Source organism: Pyxicephalus adspersus, chromosome 8, assembly GCF_032062135.1.
Source record: "Pyxicephalus adspersus chromosome 8, UCB_Pads_2.0, whole genome shotgun sequence".
NCBI classification, from domain to species: domain Eukaryota; kingdom Metazoa; phylum Chordata; class Amphibia; order Anura; family Pyxicephalidae; genus Pyxicephalus; species Pyxicephalus adspersus.
In genome coordinates, this window is record NC_092865.1 from 57,701,190 (window position 1) to 57,719,921 (window position 18,732).

Sequence of the window (18,732 nt, forward strand, 5' to 3'; positions counted from 1 at the left end):
TAAGCAGAGCTGGCATATCATCCTGGGCTAGGGCTATGCTTATCTAGGGCCACTTCCACTTCACAAATGGAATCTGGTTGCTGTGCACATTGGGAGTTTTTTTACTCTCCTTTTGGCTTATTGGTTGTTGATAAAATTCTTCACATGCTCGTAAAAAACCCTTAGCTGTTTTGTTTGTGGTTACTGTCGAGTTGAATTACATGCTGTTTTCTTAAAAAAACTGCAATAGAAAGATGCCCCACCATCACCAGGGGTGTAGTGGGGTGGGCACGCCGTGCCCTTATTTTTTTCAGGAATGAGGCATCTACATAACAATGATGCTTATGCACGCTCACAATGCAGCCGATTATAACAAAGGCAAAAGATTGTGTGGCACAGGACTAATGTATTGAAAATTGCTGGGTGATACATAATTGAAGAGTCCTGCTGCTAGAGAACAACAGCTCCTGGTAGGTGGGACTCAAAACACTAGGGGATAAATTTCAGCATTGCAGTCGTGAAGGGATGTAAAAAGTTGAAAAATAACCCATCAACCTTTACCCATAACTAATATATAAGAGGTAAAATATGAGTTTTGTGTGTCCCTCCAATCATGGGGTGTGCTCAGCCCATACAGCAAAACTAGTGTGGTGGACTGAATATTAATAAAGCAAAATCACCTCCTCACCCCACCCTTTGATTAGTAAAGGAACAGAATATAGTGGATAAGATCTCTATACTCTCTTTTTATCAATGTGTTCCTTGTCAGAACATTTGCATTCAGCAGAACACATGGGTACCTGCATTAGCCGCATTGAAAAATAAATGTTGTTTATTTTTTTACAAAAATATTGTGCATGCCCCTTATTGGGCTCCTATTACAGAGATGCGGGAAGAGTTCTCCATAGGCTTGATCAGCAAAATGATAAGTTGCCTTAAAGTTTCTTACCCAGCTGATCTACTCCATAAACCATGAAGTCGAGATTATACGATTTCCATTGTTTTTTTCTGTTGTGCACATTTATTTAAAAAAAAAACTCTAAACCTGTCAGAATAGGAATATGGGAGCTGCTGCCTTTCAGAGGTTGAGGTTCCAGGGTTTTCATCCTCAACCTGCATTTACTTCTTTACTGAGCTGGAAATATGTATGCAACATGAAAACTATGAGATAAGATGAGGGCAGTTTACATTATTGTTCCAGATCTGAGAGCGTTACTAGGTGGTAAAGCCAGGATCCGGGATGAGAACCCTGGTGCAGGAACATTTCATATCAAGTCAGTGTTGGCAGGTTTCTGTCCTTGAAGGTTTCCTTTAACAACAAAAACTAAACATGTCAGGAAGAATGATTTGCCCATAGCGGTTGTACACTACTCGAATGTGAAGATTGTTTCAGATTGTCTCACAGACTGTGACTTTTACATATGGTGCGAGAGACTTTCATGCATTTATCTGTGAGTGTAAATGTGTAAATCTGTCCTTGTGTGCTAGTAACGACATGCTTTTGGAAGTGTGGAGATGTTTGAGGAGGGAGCGCTAGATTATTTTCACAGTTAATATGCATTTTCCATTAACATTATTCTAACATGCTCCAAAATGTTTGGTAGAGTGAGGAAGAGGAAAACTGGTCACACAGGTTCTGCCATGATGGTCTATGCTCCCCAATCTTAGAGAACTCAGGCCATTTGTGTGCCCATTTTATATATATATGACACTCATTTAAGGAATGAGGATTGCAATTGTCTATGGTTCAGAGGAAATGGCAGCAATCAAAACTTTGTCGGAAGTTCTAACTATTCAATAAAATGGGGGTATTTTTTTTTATCTGTGTCCCATTTGGAGAACTTTGCCATAACTTTACCTCCTATTGACTATAAAAAACAGTGTTTTGGCCGAAGTTGGGTTTTGATGTTGATCCAAAGCCCAATGTATTGTTAAGTAGTTCACAGACCTGTGAAGGATTGGAAACTTTCCTATTGTTGTAATTGTTTATGCTGGGGGGGTCATTTGTAACATTGTCCACTGAGAGAGAAATTTAGGGAAAATAAAAATGTTGGGCAGTCCTCAGAATAAAAATAGAAGTTAAAACTAATAATAGGACAGACAACTGTCCAAGGAAAGACACTCACCTTTGAAAGGCTTCCTCTTGCATCCTGTTGTGTTTACAGGACAGGAAGTGAAGAGCACTCTCAAAGGGACACAGATGGCAAAATAAATAAACAGGGGTTTGTAACCATTTTCTACATAGCTTTCTATATATATATATATATATATATATATATATATATATATATATGCCCTTTGAAAAGTGTGTAAAGGGTGTGCTTTTTCTTCATTATAAATTCCTATTGGGTTGACCTTTTACAGATTCTTACCACTCCATATATGTTTATGTCCCTTTGCTGTGGTTTCGTTCAAGGTCTTGGAGGGTGTCTAGATTGCGCTTACAGGGTCCAATTGCCTTTTTTTAACTCGTTCCAACTGTATCCCCATTGGCATAATTGTCTATAGGGCTGTCAGCACAACAAGATCCATAACTGTTAGATTTTTACTAGAAAGTAAATCTTATACAAATTTCCCTGGGCATACATTCCTACAGTGCTACCTGTACAATGAGATCCATTGCGTTTAGATTCTTGCTAGGTGGTATATTTCTTTTTCAAAGGAACCCAAAATGGTAAAAATGTATTATAATTATCTGGCCTACTCTATAGTTTTATGGGTTTTTATATCTCTTGGCTCTATGGTGGTAAGATCTTTGAGGCTGACTACTAGGTTCTGCATTCCTTTCCACAGCACTTACAAAGGGTTTTATTACTGTGTTTGTTGGAACATCAACATATATAAACATATGTAGCATCAGAACACGGAGAAATAAGTGGGAGCAACCAAAAAAAACTGCAGCAAATCACTAGCTTTCTAGGTGAGATTTGGATGTGTAAACTGTATTATATATATGATTGGCAGTAGTGCATGGATTCATACTTTAAATAAGCCCACCTTTTTATACTGAGTCCCTAAAAAATTGCACGGACTGTATGTCCTCCCTTGCCTTCTATTATGCATCTCAATCTCTGTGATTTCAGTTTAGTTTCTAAGTTTTGCTTTGCTAAGGTCACCCTGAGTCTTTGCTCCACAGGGGGGCTCCCTGAGCCAAATAATGCACAGCTCAGAGGAATGAGAGAAGCTTGTCTTGAGAACAGACTGCAAATACTGAACCAAATCCCTAGACACTGCCACAATTTGCATTTGCACATGTAACTGGGAAGTTGTTCACACGTTTTGCTCATTATGCTGTGCAGTGTTTATATTGTAATGTTGGCTTCTTTGTACTGAACATTAGCAATAATATGTTTAAGTCATCTGTTTTGTATGGCCTGTGTACTGTGCTTTTGAGTTTATATAGTTGTCACTTGTCTTGTCATTTAGGCAGATAGTCCTTATTTATCCTATCTAAAGCCAGCCTGTAATTGCACTCTGTTAAATAAAGAAAAATGCTTTCAGATATATCTTACAAAATACATACATTAAATAGTTTTATTTATCTGAACAGAGTTTAGTTTTAAACACCAAGCATGTAGACATTGAGCAGACCCCCATTTGCCCCTATGCACAGTTATATGCAAAAATTATTATTTTTTTTTTTTTTTAGAAGTTAAACAAGAAATGGTTTTATTCACTGAAGGCTGTAAATATTTAGCAATGGTGCTAATAGTGATGGACCATTGATTGGGGACACAGAAGAATGGGTTAAGCCTACCACAGCTTTAGATCCTGATCCTATTACATGCACTTTGAGCTCAGGATGCCTGGGAAATGCTACAACTATATGGCCAAAAGTCTATGGACAACTGACAGCCATCCTTATATAAGCATATTGGAAATCCCAATCCAAAACCATTAGCATGAAGGGGCTTTCCACATAATTTTGGAGTGTATGTAGCAATTTTTCCTTTTAGACAAAAGAGCACTATGCAGCGCTTTACAAAGTTAATTGTCATATCACTAAGCGTTCTTCAAAGGGGCTCAAAATCTAATGTCCCTTCTATAGTAATATGTCATTAACCTATTCCAATGCTCATTTTTTTGGGAGGGGAAAGCTAATTGCCAAACTGCATGTTTTTGGAATGGGGGAGGAAAACTGAGTGCTCGGAGGAAACCCATGCAAACATGGGAAGAACATGCAAACTCCATGCATTGTACTGGGATGCAAACCTGGGACCTAGCGCTGCAAAGGTCAGAGTGCTTACCTCTTAGCCTCCATGCCACACCATGAGGGTAGATGTGCACAATTCTTCCAAATATCTTTGCTCATTATTCTATACCATTAATGGAAACCTTCACTGGAAGCACCCAAGCTTACTAATTTGCAGGGGTGTCCACAGACTTGGCTATTTAGTAATTTAGATGGTTGGTTGTTTATGAACTAGTTTATGAATTTTTGTTTTAGTTTGTTTATGAAATAGTGTAAATAAACATTTCTGCAGGTACCTTTAGGTTTATGCTGTACAATTCTACCTATCCAGATCCTTCTACCTAAGTCCAGATGCTTTAGTTAATACAAGTTCATCTTCAAATGAATGAATGCAACAGGAAAAGAGCAACTGGGCCTGCAACACTTCATTAATTATAGTGACATGGTTTACCAAGTCTGTCTTTGGCTGGATTACGGTTACAATGTAAAACAATCCTTCCTCTGGTTGCAGCCATACTGAATAATTTATGTGCAGCATCCAGGAAGAGAGCTTTATGAATCTTTGCTTAAGTATAGTTAATATATTGGGTTAACTGTATTTTTCACTGTATTTCTTGCCAGCAGATTGGACAGGAGAGAACTTACCTGCCATACCTCCACCTCTCACTTTGCCCAACAACCTCAGTCCCAAAAAGAAGGAGACGGCAAGAGACCCTTCTACCCACGGTATGGTCCTTTAGTTGTAATGTATTACATGACAACAGGTTCTGACTGCTCATTGAAAATCTAGGAGTGATTAGAATTTTGTTGCCAGCAATCCAAGCTCTTCTGAGAGCAACCCATCCAGATTAGAACACATACACTGTTTGAAGTTCAAGGGTACTTGGCTTTTTAGTTAAGGTACCCCAAAAATATCAGACCAGGCGTTTTCACCTATTTGTGTATATGTGAAGAAAACCTAAAAGGTTGTTTTAGAGTCCCTTACATGTTTAATTACTTATTCCTGATGTCCTGGAACGTGGACCTCCCCCAGGCCTCACTCTCCCACAACCTCCCAAAAATCATTGTCCTCTAATTTGAAATGTCCGAAGAAGACCTTTCTGACCATCACAGAGCTATTTAGGAAAGCCCATGACTCTCAACATGGGAAAATGGCTGTAGAAGTACATTTTGCAGTGAGGTAAAGAGGCCTAAAAGGCAAAGAAAGTGAATTAGAGGCCATATTTGATTTAGTCTTGATGTACCCCTTTGTATCTCTTTGAGACTTCTGGCCAGATCTTTTTTTGTCCATACACTGTGAAGAAGTGACCTGTTCTAGGATAAGGTTTCCAGATTTTCCTGCTTTAGCGAACTGCAGTATCTCCTGCATAAAAATGCTATTTTTAATTAATTTCTGCCCCCCCCCCTTTCCTTTTCTTATTTGTTTCTGGCTTTATACTTAAATTGTCATTTAAAATTCCAGTCTAAAACTGTGTATTCAGCCTGCCATACCTCATTAACAATACATACAGTATAAATTATAATCTATGATGTTTTCTTTTTCTTTTGTAGTTAAACCATTCTTCACCAGAAACCCGTCTGAATTAAAAGGCAAATTTATCAACACAAAACTACGGAAGAGCACCCGAGGTTTTGGCTTCACTGTGGTTGGCGGAGATGAGCCAGATGAGTTCTTGCAGATAAAGAGCTTGGTTCTCGATGGCCCTGCAGCTTTAGATGGAAAGATGGAAACGGGTAATTATATCTCTACGTAGGCTATGTATACAGACCCTGTATTTATTTACATTTTAGATTTAGTCTTGAGTAAACTTTGAAAGCTATTGCTGAAATCAAGAAAGTCGATCAGCTTAAATATGGGTAAAATCATTATTTCTTGCTTTGGCCGAGATAGGAAAAGTCTGAGCTAGCTATTTTAACTAACCTGCTGATTTGTGACCACAAGAACTGGAAATGCATTGGTGCACTCTATAATTTCACATCAGAAACCTCCAATTTGAGAGACCAGATGGATGCTCTTTCTTTCTTTCTGTAAAGGGCACTGTGGACAAGTTTTACAATTCTGAAAAATTGCTTAACTTAGAAATAAACATTTGGCAGGTGATTTGGGGATATTTGACTTAACTCCCTAAATTTAAACAATGGCCACTAACAACTACTGCATTTGAAGTGAAAGACATTAAGAAGAAATACTACGGATCTCATTTTATAGATACCCAGAAATGCTTGAGAAAAATTAAGGGATATCAGAGGTTCAGAACATACTGTAAATAGCTGCTATGCTTTATATGGGCAAATATATGTAAGAAATAGGATTCCAAATTCAGGAGAGAATTGGAAACATATTAAGACGCAACTTGTCCCAATGTGTTATGTTTTTGTGGTGTTTAAGTTGCTAAATATATTTTAGGCCGCATAAAGCACACCTTTGACTTATATACAATATCCAATGAAAATTATCACCACTTGGAAACTGTCAAGATCAATTCCCATCACCCTTCACAGTTATTGCTGTTATTTTTAGAGGCCCTGTCACATCCAGTATGGTTTTCATGATTACATGCCCACCTCAACATAATTTCAGTTCTCCAAGCCACATGCACTGCCATGCTCCCTTCTAAGAATCTGCATTTTGAATGTTTACCCTGATGTGGGAAGTAGAATTGCTAGGCATATGTCTGCATTTTGAGAAACTTAGAGGAACTGAACTGGAAACTCTGCCCAAAAACTGTGCCTTGAACTCAGCTTGACACATCTGTTTTGCCCTAGAGAAAATCCAAGAAATTACCAGTGTGTTTAAATATGTATTTGTTATGTAGATTTTTTTACAAGCACAAATTGTATGTCAAAACTAATATTTTTATTCTTATCTGTCATAGGAGACGTTATTGTAAGTGTGAATGACACTTGTGTTCTTGGGTACACCCATGCTCAAGTTGTGAAGATCTTCCAGTCAATACCAATCGGTGAAAGTGTTGACCTTGAACTCTGCCGAGGTTATCCTCTTCCTTTCGATCCCGATGATCCCAACACAAGTTTGGTGACATCGGTAGCCATTCTGGACAAGGACCCTATTATTGTCAATGGACAAGAGACTTACGATTCTCCGTCAAGTAACAGCAGTAAAACCAGGAAAGCCAATACCTTAAAAGAGCCGAGGCCTAGTAGCCCCGTGGACTTATCTTCTAATGGTTCCCATGGTTACCCTAATGACACTGTCTCCTTGGCATCCTCTATAGCAACACAACCTGAACTTATCACAGTGCACATAGTGAAAGGACCCATGGGATTTGGCTTCACCATTGCCGACAGTCCCGGCGGTGGTGGCCAGAGAGTGAAACAGATTGTAGACAGTCCTAGGTGCCGTGGGCTGAAAGAAGGAGATCTCATTGTGGAGGTGAACAAGAAGAATGTGCAGACTCTTACTCATAATCAAGTTGTGGATTTACTGATCGAATGCCCAAAGGGAAGCGAGGTCACACTGCTTGTACAAAGAGGAGGTAAGATTACCAGATTAGTTTAAGTAATGTGTTAATAAGTATATCTTGTTTCTGGCAAGCCAAGTTCTGGATGGCTTGAATGCTCTCGAGGTCTTGACTTATATCTAGAATTAAAGGGCATTCCATTATTAAGATTAAGCCTCTGCTACGAATCTCTTCATTCTTTCCTCAAACACGAAACAGAATCTCCATCCTTCTCTGGTTAACATTGGCTTTACTAAGTATGTCTATTCATTCTTAGAATAGCTCACTCCAAATTCAAGAGCTTTCAGTCCCGGTTCTGAAAGAAAATGAGCACCAGCAGAAATATATAGGCTGTGAATGCTCCCTGTATTTGCTTGGTAGTCATTCTGATCCTCAGACTGGTATGTTCTGTGTTGCAAACACTGAAACAGGAATACAGCTTGTGAAGTAGACACTCCATTTTAGATCAGTAGATCGGTGAATGATCCTGTTGCAGTGGATATTTTCCCTAGCTTACTAAAGGAGATGAAGCTCTGCTAATATCAACCATCCAATCATGTGCCGATTTCCTTTCATTGTTTGCAATGGGAACTAGTCCCATATTCACCAAGCGAAGTAAATTATCCCTTAAAAGAAAATTAGAATTTCTGCCAATGTTTTTTTTAACTGTCTGTACTTTCCTTTCCCATTGACTCCACTTGTTTCTTCTCCTAGTGTTACAGTAACAGGAAGTAAGGAAATTTGACACTAAAGGATCATACCCAAAAGGATGCCATTGGATGTTTTGGGCTTCCCTATTTGATCCAAAAGCAGTTATCCAAAAATTATATCTAAACTCTCATGCATTGTACCATTGTTCCTTAAAAAACATTACATTTTGTTTTTGGATTGGATTTGGTTTGGATAGGTTGTAAAAGACACTGACATACAACATGGGGGCTGCCATTGCTGGCCCCTTTTTTTTAAGAAAGTTGCTGGCTGTCCCTGTCTTCAATACTTTGAGGCACAGACCTAGGAACAAGTATGCATGTTAGAGTCAGAGTGAAGTCAGAACTCCTGATCCAAATTTTGGATCCAGGTTACCAAGAATTTAAGCCATTCGATCAGTACAACAACCAGGCAACTAGCATTTCCAGAAGCTGAGCTCAGCAATTGCCACCTTACTATTATTTCAGAACTAGTCTCCTTTAATATTTTGTTGGCGGATATGTAAAAACCAATTTGGTCTTTTGCCCAGAGCAGCCAATAAAGTCTCAACTTTCATTCTGTAAGGAGCGCCGGACAAGGGTAGCGAGGCACCAACAGGCTCCATTTTTCTCAGATCTAGTTTTCATAATTCAGCACTTAGCTCTTTGTAGAGATCCGCCAGCTGTAGTAACTAGGTCAAAAGAAATCTGAGTTTTCTTCAAACTGATGTTGGAGTGGGTGTCAAAAGACATCGGACTCTTAATACCGTGCAGGGAATTAAGACTCTCAGTCCGCCTGGAGCCAATTATGCATTTCGGCAGTTGACCAAGTTCGGGTCAGACATTTTATCTACTTACTGTAAATCCATTCATTTCAGACTTTGGAGCAGAACACATTGCATAAAATAAGAGCCCAGTAACAGTTTGTATATTTCTTGTGTCAGCAAAATGATGACAGGTGAAGGGAACAAAAAGGGAAAAAAAACATTAGGTGCAAGTTAAAGTGCAAGTTTTGCTAAGGAAAAAGAAGCTATAGCAGATAAATCCATTATAGGAGTTTGTACAAAGTTTAACATTGCAGATCCTTAGCTGCTTCTTTTTTTTATTTGTAGAAAAGCAGGGCCACCATCGGAGGGAGGGACAAGAGGTACTTCTGTACCAAGCCTGTATCAAAAGAGATTGACTTTTTCAATGATGGTACTTTTAGTCATAGTTGAGGGGCAATCAGGAACATTATCTAGTAGGTGGGCCAGCCATTTCTGATGGTGACCCTGCAAAGAAGGGGCTATTCTAGTGATATTTCTGAAATATTCATGTGATAAGTGCTGCTGTTTCTATATCAATTGGTGCAATCAGACACTTTGCAAGCCCGACATTTCTAGTCATCCCCTTCATCTCGTCAGAGATGCAGCTCTCATCCATTGCAGTGAACTTAAAGTGGAACCTTATGTAAGTTCACTTGTATATATGAATCCATTCTTAAAACTACATATAAAGCTCAGTTGTTTACTATTTAAAAGCAGGCCTTAACTACCAGTCTAGTGACTCTGTCTAGGGACAGAAGATGTCATCAGCCTGCTGCAGGTATCAGGAAGCATTTCCTCAATCTCCACTTCCCTAAGCATCAGACCCAATAAAACAATCAGAGAGCTACAGCAGAGGCTGATCTTTGTCAGATGTTTTTAAAAACAGCCAAGAGTTACACAGACACCAGGATTTTCATGGTTTTATCATATCTTAGCTGGCTGTTCAGTTCAAGTCTGAAAAACTAGTAAGGAAAAGAAAGAGGTCTTTTTCGCTAGGTATACCTGTATTTATCAAAATTTAGGTATAAAGGTACAATGAAACACTGTTACAGGTTCATATATGTTTTAATCTCCTAAACACCCATTCTATATCATAGGGTTGGGGTTGCCAAACTAGACAAGATATAGCTACTTATTGAAGTGTTTTAGCCATATAAAACCATATAACGTCTTTTAACCCGACACATTTCGCCTATTGGCTTCTTCAGGGTTATATAGACGTCAATTGTTATTGTAGATACGGATGAGTATGCAGCATTGGAAACAAAAAAATCTTTTAAGTTGACTGGAATGATTTGGTGAGAGTTAGGGAAAGAAGAGCCCAAGTAGGAGTTTAACTGTGGTACTGGGTCCTTATATAAGGTATAAATGGCAGTTTAGTCCTTAATCTGGATTCCTCAAAATATGAAGAAACAGCCTGGGTTCTTTGAGGGTAGTGATAGGGAAACTATCGCTCCCTGAATCCTTACGTTTGTAGAAAGACAGCCTGGGTTCCTGGAGATTGTATGTGAAGGGACTAGCAGCCATGGTTCAAGTTCAGTAAAAGACCTGGATTCTGATCTTGAACGGTGCCTGAACAACAGTGGCTCCATACTTCTAAAGTCTGATGTAAAGCGGCATTTGTAATAAAAGTGCAATCATCCTTAAAATATTTTTTCACAGATGCCATGCTCCATTCAAAAGGCTTGCCTGTATTTGACCTCAAGTTTTATAACAAGTAAAAACTTAAAAATCGATTGGCATAGGTTTGAGAAATAACTGAAGTTGGGTCACAGGATAAATTCGGTGTGCTATGGCTTGAGGTCTACCGTATGTGCCAAAATCTGCAGGAGGTTTGTCCATGACCTCGCGTCCACAGTTTAATTAAATGGTATGAATAAATGCAAGCTTTCAGTTTTCCTGAACATTATCTCATTTGGCAGGTTGCTTCAGATGCTTTTCATAATATTACTGGTCTTTTAAGTATCGACTGGATTGGAGCACTCATGGTTATTGGTTTAACGGAAATGATGGGGCTGTTTAACACTCTTTAGTTAACTGGCATATGTTATTAAAAGCTGTGAAACTATATTTGTAATAAAATAGTGTGATCACTCTAAAACCTTTGTGCTGAGTTTAATAGATCAGTAGCTGAAGGTTAAAATCAGATTTGCATTGGGAGTGTCTTTATAAGCTAATAAGCGGGAGGAAGTACTTGGGTGGTGTTGACCACTAGTAGACATAAGTAGACCTGGGAGCTGGGACTCAGAAGTAAAAATGTATTTCACCATTCTTGTCCATTGGAGGATTTTCCTTCTATTGTTGGTGGTAGCTTAAAATTTTGGTTTTACCCTCATTTTTATTGACTTGTGATCAGGGCGATTACAGAGGGAATCTCCCCTATGGTTAACAAAGACAAAAAAATTATACCTTCCCCAGACTATCTGAAGCATAAAAAGTTGTGCCTATAGGAGGAAAGGAATGGACTATCTGCAGACTTTGATAACCTAAAACATCCTGATAGCTAACAATTTTTTCACCTGAAGCTCTGTATAGATGCTGGATTTTCATCATTTCAGACTGGAATTGTGATTGCCTTGGATGAAAATCTACAGGTGTCCCATGGCTCAGAGATTCACAATGGCTAACTGCTAATAAGCTATTGTAGTTGTATCGGGGGACTTCATGCTTTCCCTTCGATAAAACAGAATAGGCTTCTTGGCAACAGAGAAGTGTCCTGTCTTCCAAAAACTGTCAACAGGAATGATCGTATTAAGCATCTGATGTCATCATGTTGCCTTTGTTGCAAGAACTTTTTGTTTAATGCCAGGAAGAATATTTCTTTCAATTAATAATAATGCTTAACAGTATGGTCAGTACATGTCCTGGCAATTCCTGTGTAGTGTGAATGTTAATGACAGGTCCACTTTAAGCTTTATCTTTGCTGTAGCCTCTGAAGGCAAAGAACGGCTCTTAATACATTGCCAGATCCCACGGTTTAGAGGTAAAACATTTTGCAAGTGCTTCATAACAGAGCCTCTTACAGCCATTTGATGCATACTGCAGTGGATATTCGATGTAAAAATTACCATGGCCCGTGCTGTTTTCTTCCCCTCGTCATATCTTTAGTGATTTATCACTATGCAGCAGCTTATCCTGCACATGAAAGAGTGACGCCGTCTGGTGGATTCGTCCAGCTGCGCCGCCGTCTTTTGTACAAGCAGCAGGCTACGCTAAGCAGGGGTGAGACAGCTACCCCATACCTGCACTAATCAAAAGTGGTCTAAAGGCTTTGATTGTTAAATAGCTGATTTACACATGGAGAACAATCCTAGATAAAGAATAATTAGTCTTAAGGGTTCTTTTTCTTTTATTTTGGAGACTAGAACCACTGCTTGGTATTCGGATTGTTTGGATAGGCTACTCTTCAACAGCGAAATCCTGTGTTTGAACTGGCATTGAGGGGTTGCTCTGAATTTTTTTCTGGCATTTTCATCCTGTGGTCAGCTGCTGCATTTTCTAAATCCTTATTATGCCCGTATTTGCATTTGGAGGAAAATCTATACTTTGCTAGTTGAGAACAAGGTGACAGGTTCTCTTAAAGGCACACTATTCTCCCCAGACCACTGATAATTACCTTACCTTGGGTCGGAGTGTCATTTATTGGTAAGCATGTGACCTTCTCACCCTCCTCCAAGGAAGTCTTGCTTAGGTCTGAGCAGCCAATCCCGGGGCCCCAATATTGTCACATGAGGTCAGAACAGGTTATTAATATCCACTAAAACTGACCATACACACAATTTAAACCCATGGCCCTGATGAACTAAGGAAATAACAGGGGAGCTTGGGAAAGGTAAATATCAAGACAATGCTAATGGAGGGTAAGATTTCAAGAGCACCTGTCTGTTTACCCTTAATGGGCAAATTGATACATTCTCCATAAATGACCCTGCATCCTATCCTACACAATTTCAGACCTAATGTATTTACTTTTGATAACTTCTGCCTATACGTCCTAAAGTAGTGTGAAGAAGCAAACTATAACTGGAAGCTGCTTTTAGTAAAGTCTCCCTATCACTAAAATTATGATTAAATATTAAGTTTCCCCTCTGCAAAGAAAGGTTTAAATGCTGAACTTCCTCCTGCTTTTGCCACCCATCCTAGCAGAATGTGACACTGCTGGAAGTGTTTATTTCTTGGTCCCCTGCTATGTGTCGTGGTTCCGGAATCCTGCTGACCCCATGCTGGTGGAGGGGCATTAGAAATCTAATATTCCTGTAGAATCATTCAGTAGAATCATTAGCTGCAGTTTTTAGTAGCACAGGCAGCAAAGAAGTACAGTATTCAATATTTTCTATTGCCTTTGGCCTCTGTTTTGTCCACCCCTTTCTCAGTGACAACCATGAAGCCTGCACACATAAAAAACTAGCAGCTTCTCTATTTTTATCTTCCCAGGCTTCCTTCAAATCAGATTTCTGAAAATAGTTGTAGCACCTCGCGCAGCATGAAAAATTTGTAATTCTGTATCAGGCAATTATCTCCATCATAAGTCTATCTACCTTTTTCACCTCTGTGCAAATGCTTATCTGCCTCCTGTCCAAAGACGATAAAGGTTTTCTGCTGTCGGCCCTATCAAAGCCGCGATAGCAATTTTTCCAACCAGCTCAATGTTGTGAGATGCATCTGCGCTTGGTCTTCTGCCGTGTGTTGATTTCCGTAATGCTGGAAAGACCAAGTAAACACTTTAGGTTTGTGAGTGCTCTTATTTCCTGCAGTTGTCAGATCGTTTAGTTATTGTATTACTAAAACATGATTAGACCGCGTTCCAGGAAGAGCCTAAGTGCAGGGTGAAAGGATTCCAGGAACGAGGAGACGTAGATGGGAATCTCTGAGCAGAAGACCGGATATAGTTTCTAGGTCTATTGTACAGGATATGCAAATACCAGGAGTTACAGCCACAATGTTTGGGTACCCCTGGTCAAATGACATGTTCTATTGATTCTCTAAGTGAAAACGTTAACAAGACCTAAACAACAAACTTGGTGTGTTTCTGGAAGATAGCCTAGAATTAAAAATGGCTTGTGTAAAGGATTTGACACCCTTTTAATATTTACTACCAACCTATAGATGTTTCTTCTAGACAACCAACTTTGTGTTCAGTATTTGGAAATTCTGCTCCACTCTTTCTTGATCATTGTTCAATAATTTTCTAATGTCCTTTTGCATATATTGCATGTTGGACACCTAACCAAAAAATTGTGATAACCGATAATAAAGGCACAAATAGTAATAATACATTTACATTTTTTTTAAATAATTAAAGTTTAGTCCTTTGCTAGGGTTGTGTGAAATTATTGATCTAGATACTGCATTTTAGCATTATTGGGCTAAGCCTCCATGTTGGATGACCAACTGGATAATTATAGCTATAGGTAGGCCTCCCACATCTATAATATGAAAATAAACCTTGTTCAGAAGATATATAAAGGCAATCTATGCAGAATTAAATCTACATGCTTCATTGAAAATGGGCAAGTAATATAACCTCAAGTATATAATAAATAAATACCAAGAAATGTCTTTAGGCTGGGGTTAGGGAGCCCTAATGAACGACCTCTATAAAGAGAACGTTATCTGTTATTTTATATTCTCCAAATAAAACTGTTTTAGGTAACAAATATTGAGTTTTTTTATATAATGTTCATCTTAAAATGATTTTCAATGTAAGAATGAATGCTTACCATATTTCTGGTATTGAACTTCATTCATACAGCAAATTCTCGCTGTATTGACTTTATTTCTTTACAATCACTTTACTTTCTCGATCTACAATTATGAAAATCGAAAAGATACAGCACATTTAGGGAATGCTAAAAAGACATATGATAGTATTGACTGAACGGCCAGTCTACCATGCTGTTAAAGCTAAAGGCTAAGTGGACATAAAAAAGAAATGCTGCTCTGTAATATTTATGCACCATTTAAAATATTATTTGAGTGTAAGTACCTGGTATCTGCCTCTACAATCAATACCAGTAGGGCTGGGGTGTGAGAGGAAGAAGCAGTACAAGAAACCAATTAGTTCAAGTGTTGACCAGGAGAATGATATGGAAGAGAGAGTGACTGATATTGGAGCTCATCACTGTGCTGCTTCACCAGTTACAAGCTGGAGTGGGTCCATGGCAGCCTTGGCTCAGAATGAATGGATTAGGGAATACCTGCAAACCTAGACCCTGACAAGCCCCCAATTGTTTTTTGTCTGCACTTTCCCTTTTATTTCTCCAAGGACCACAAACACAAACTATGCCTAATGGATGATTTTGCATCAGCAGTTCTCTCAAGTGCAGTCTTACCTCACTGGAAAAAAAAAAGTTTATCCACTTGGAATAAACTCATCATATTTCAACATTAATTGCTGATCTTCATCCTGGAGAATCTCTCAAAACAAATTAGCTATTCATCCCCACACAAGAACGAAAAAAAAAATTATCAAAGATAAATCACTCTTGACACATTTTCGTGATTTGGCACCCATAGAATTTCATATCTTTTTTTATTTATTTATTTTATTCCTTTCTTCCGAAAGATGCTCATAAAAAACAGCCCTTGCCCTGTTCTCCCTGACAGACAGATGATTTAGATGCAAAACTATTCACAAAGAAGTCATTCACAATGGTATTGCGGTGCAGCGAACTGGAAAAAATCAAAAGTCAACTGATTTTTATATCTGCATCGTTTTCATCAAACGGGGAACAAGAATGTAGAAATATTTGTCAGCACTGATGAGGCTTAGACTGAGTTATTTTTGTAGTTTGTAGTGCGTGGCTTTTTTATGGCTTTAAAGGAAACCTGTGCTAGGAAAATATGTGGGCTGCCATTGCTGAAAATGCTAATTGGCTGGCTGTGATCAACAGAGTTCTCCACTCATGTGGGAATAGGTCTGCTTGTTTGTTACAGGTCAGTGACTCAAAGTATTAAAGGCAGAGACATCCAAGTAATTCTTATTCTGTGATGATCAGTAGTGGCTATCAGCTTATTTTTTCAGTACAGATTTCCTTTAAAAGAAAACTATAATATTGCCCATATTTTGGCTTCTTAATAATTGAAATGCATATCCGACTCCTAACCTTCAATGCATAGCTGTCTCCAGTAGCACCTCTTCTTTGCTACATGTTTTTCCCACCCAGAATCACTCATCATTCAGGAAGACTGAGCTGTGTTCTGTAACTGCAAGGTGATATAGGCCCACCCCCGAGGGGCATAGCCAAGCAGCCCTCTACTTATAATGCAGAGAGAATTACTTTTGTCTCGAAAGTCTTTAACATTTATCTTCCATCTGTCTAATATAAAGCATCAGTCTATATACTTTTAATCATTAAAAGACTATCTGGTGCTCTAGGCAGTGACTTTACCTAGGCTGAGATGATTTAATCAGTCTGCTGCTTGCAGGACTAAGCATTCCTTAAGTCTCCTTTCCACAATGATTAGACGGTATACAATGTAACTTTTGTGGCCAGTATACATGTCTGTATTAAATTTACATATTACTTTTTGTGCAAGTACATGGAAAATATATCTTATGCTAGGTCTACCATATCACGAGCAATCCCAGAGCATGGTGGGTGGTGGTCAATTGAGTCACAGGAACAAAATCTGCTTTATCACCAAAATATGCAGTTTGAATAATTCATTGAAAAATCTTTAAAGTGCCAGTAACATTATTACAATAGTGTAACTTTCTTTCCTTTTATTGAAACCACAGTGTATTGGAAAAAATAAAAATAACCTAATAGTATGAAAACTATATCCCCAGAACCCTAAACCTTCAGCTGATCCAGAGGAAGTTAAAATGATAAACTATGGTCCAATTTGTTTTTCTATTCGAAGATCCTTACTGATCCCAAAAAATAATCTGATACCAGATACACATTCTACAATAGTTTCCTATTATAGTGATAGCCAGTTATACTTTGTGCAAGAAACACATCCAATCCAATCCAAACACTTTACATGTTTACAGATTTTACTGATTTTAGAATGCAAAAATGTTTTGTTTTTTTAATTTAGAAGAAATAAAATGGTTCAAGGAATGCTTTCCTCCAGTCAGGCATTCTAGAATTGCTCATAGACATGGCATAGCAGTCACCCCATTTGGTCAAAAGCAAAGTCATGTCTGGGAGTTGGGCAGAAGATTGATGGCTGTTTGTTCTCTGAAGAAGAGATGACAGGCCATGTTGACTATCTACCTCTGGACAATCCCCTGCTCTTTCCACTGACATAAACTCAAATGATGAGTCTCAATGTGCATTTGTGTGTGCGCACACCAAGTGACCGTGATACCAGAAGGCATTTAAATTAGGGTCCACCCCAAGTGTCATATGGCACCTCATTGCACTCCAGACAACATTCACCCATGATGAACCAATATCTCCTATCCATTTATCTTGATAAAAAGCTGCTTTCTTTTTATAAGGCACAACACTGTGCTGTCTTTGGCTCCTAGCAAACCATACTGTGAATACCGTAGCACGCAAAATGGCTGCCGTCCACCCTGCAGCTGATGTTACATTTTCCTTTCCGTGCTCGTGTCTTCATTGAGACAATTAAGAAATGCTTATCTAGATGTCTGGGCTGTAGAGTCCCGTTCCTTGGGTTCTCTACAGACATATGATGAAATATTAATGCCGCAATAACTTTTGGACTATTATAGTTCCTATAATCTGCCAGGCATCTGAAGCTTTCATTGAAGTGGTATCTTACTCTGTGGAGACACGGCTGTTAAATCAATGAATTCATAAATTATTGGTGTCACCTCTCTGATCTTCATTGGCGTGATGTCTGCATAGTAATTGGCATAAAGCACTTGACCCATCGCCTTCTCTCCTCCTCAAGAAGTTCCTGATAAGCTGTGGAAACTAATGTTTCTCATCCATTGGTACCCAGAGGGGACTTGCCTTGGGTTCAGGGGGTATGCTGCCTTGTTACGGTAAATTCATTATAACAGTTCTGAGTGTTAGCAGACGTTAACTCAAAAATTGATACCATTGAATTTTTGAGTTATTTAAAAATATTATTGCAAATCATTTACATATATCTAGGGAGTAATGGTTAATAAAATCTGACCATGTCAAGGGGTCTTCAGCTTTGGCTCGCAAGTGAATATTGGCTTTTATAAAGGGCGTACAAAGTCAAACTGTATGCAGACGTCTAAATTCAGATTCCTAGGGCCTGATTTAATAAGACTCTCCAAAGCTGGAGAGGATACGCTTTCATCAGTGAAGCTGGGTTATCCAGCAAGCCTGGAATGGATTTCTTCAAAGTCATTTTCTATTTGCTAGCAAATGCTTTGAATCCTGGACCAGATCTATTCCATGTTTGCATGATCACTCAGTCTCACTGATGAGAGTGTAAGCTCTCTATCCTTGGAGAGTTTTACTAAATCGGGCCCCTAAGATTCCAGATCAGAACCAGTAGAAGGTTAGCATTAGCCAGGCATTTCTAGAAGGGGTTCTAGAGCCCCAGTATTTTCAACTCTTGAAGAATTTATTTGCTGAAGATTTTCCCCACCAAGAGTTGTATATCACATCAGCTACACCAGTATTTTCAAGAACGAGAGAGGCCATTATACC

General features: G+C 38.7%; 1 protein-coding gene across 6 annotated transcripts in view; it reads left to right on the forward strand.

Moving 5' to 3' along the window:
- The window catches only part of MAGI1 (membrane associated guanylate kinase, WW and PDZ domain containing 1), a 319,996-nt gene that overhangs the window by 256,257 nt on the left and 45,007 nt on the right, over positions 1–18,732 (forward strand). For all 6 annotated transcript variants that reach the window (XM_072420801.1, XM_072420803.1, XM_072420802.1 and 3 more), the window contains exons 10-12: positions 4,796–4,897; positions 5,723–5,905; positions 7,048–7,668. In XM_072420801.1, the coding sequence (XP_072276902.1) occupies positions 4,796–4,897; positions 5,723–5,905; positions 7,048–7,668 (906 nt within the window). The remainder of the gene's footprint in view (positions 1–4,795; positions 4,898–5,722; positions 5,906–7,047; positions 7,669–18,732) is intronic.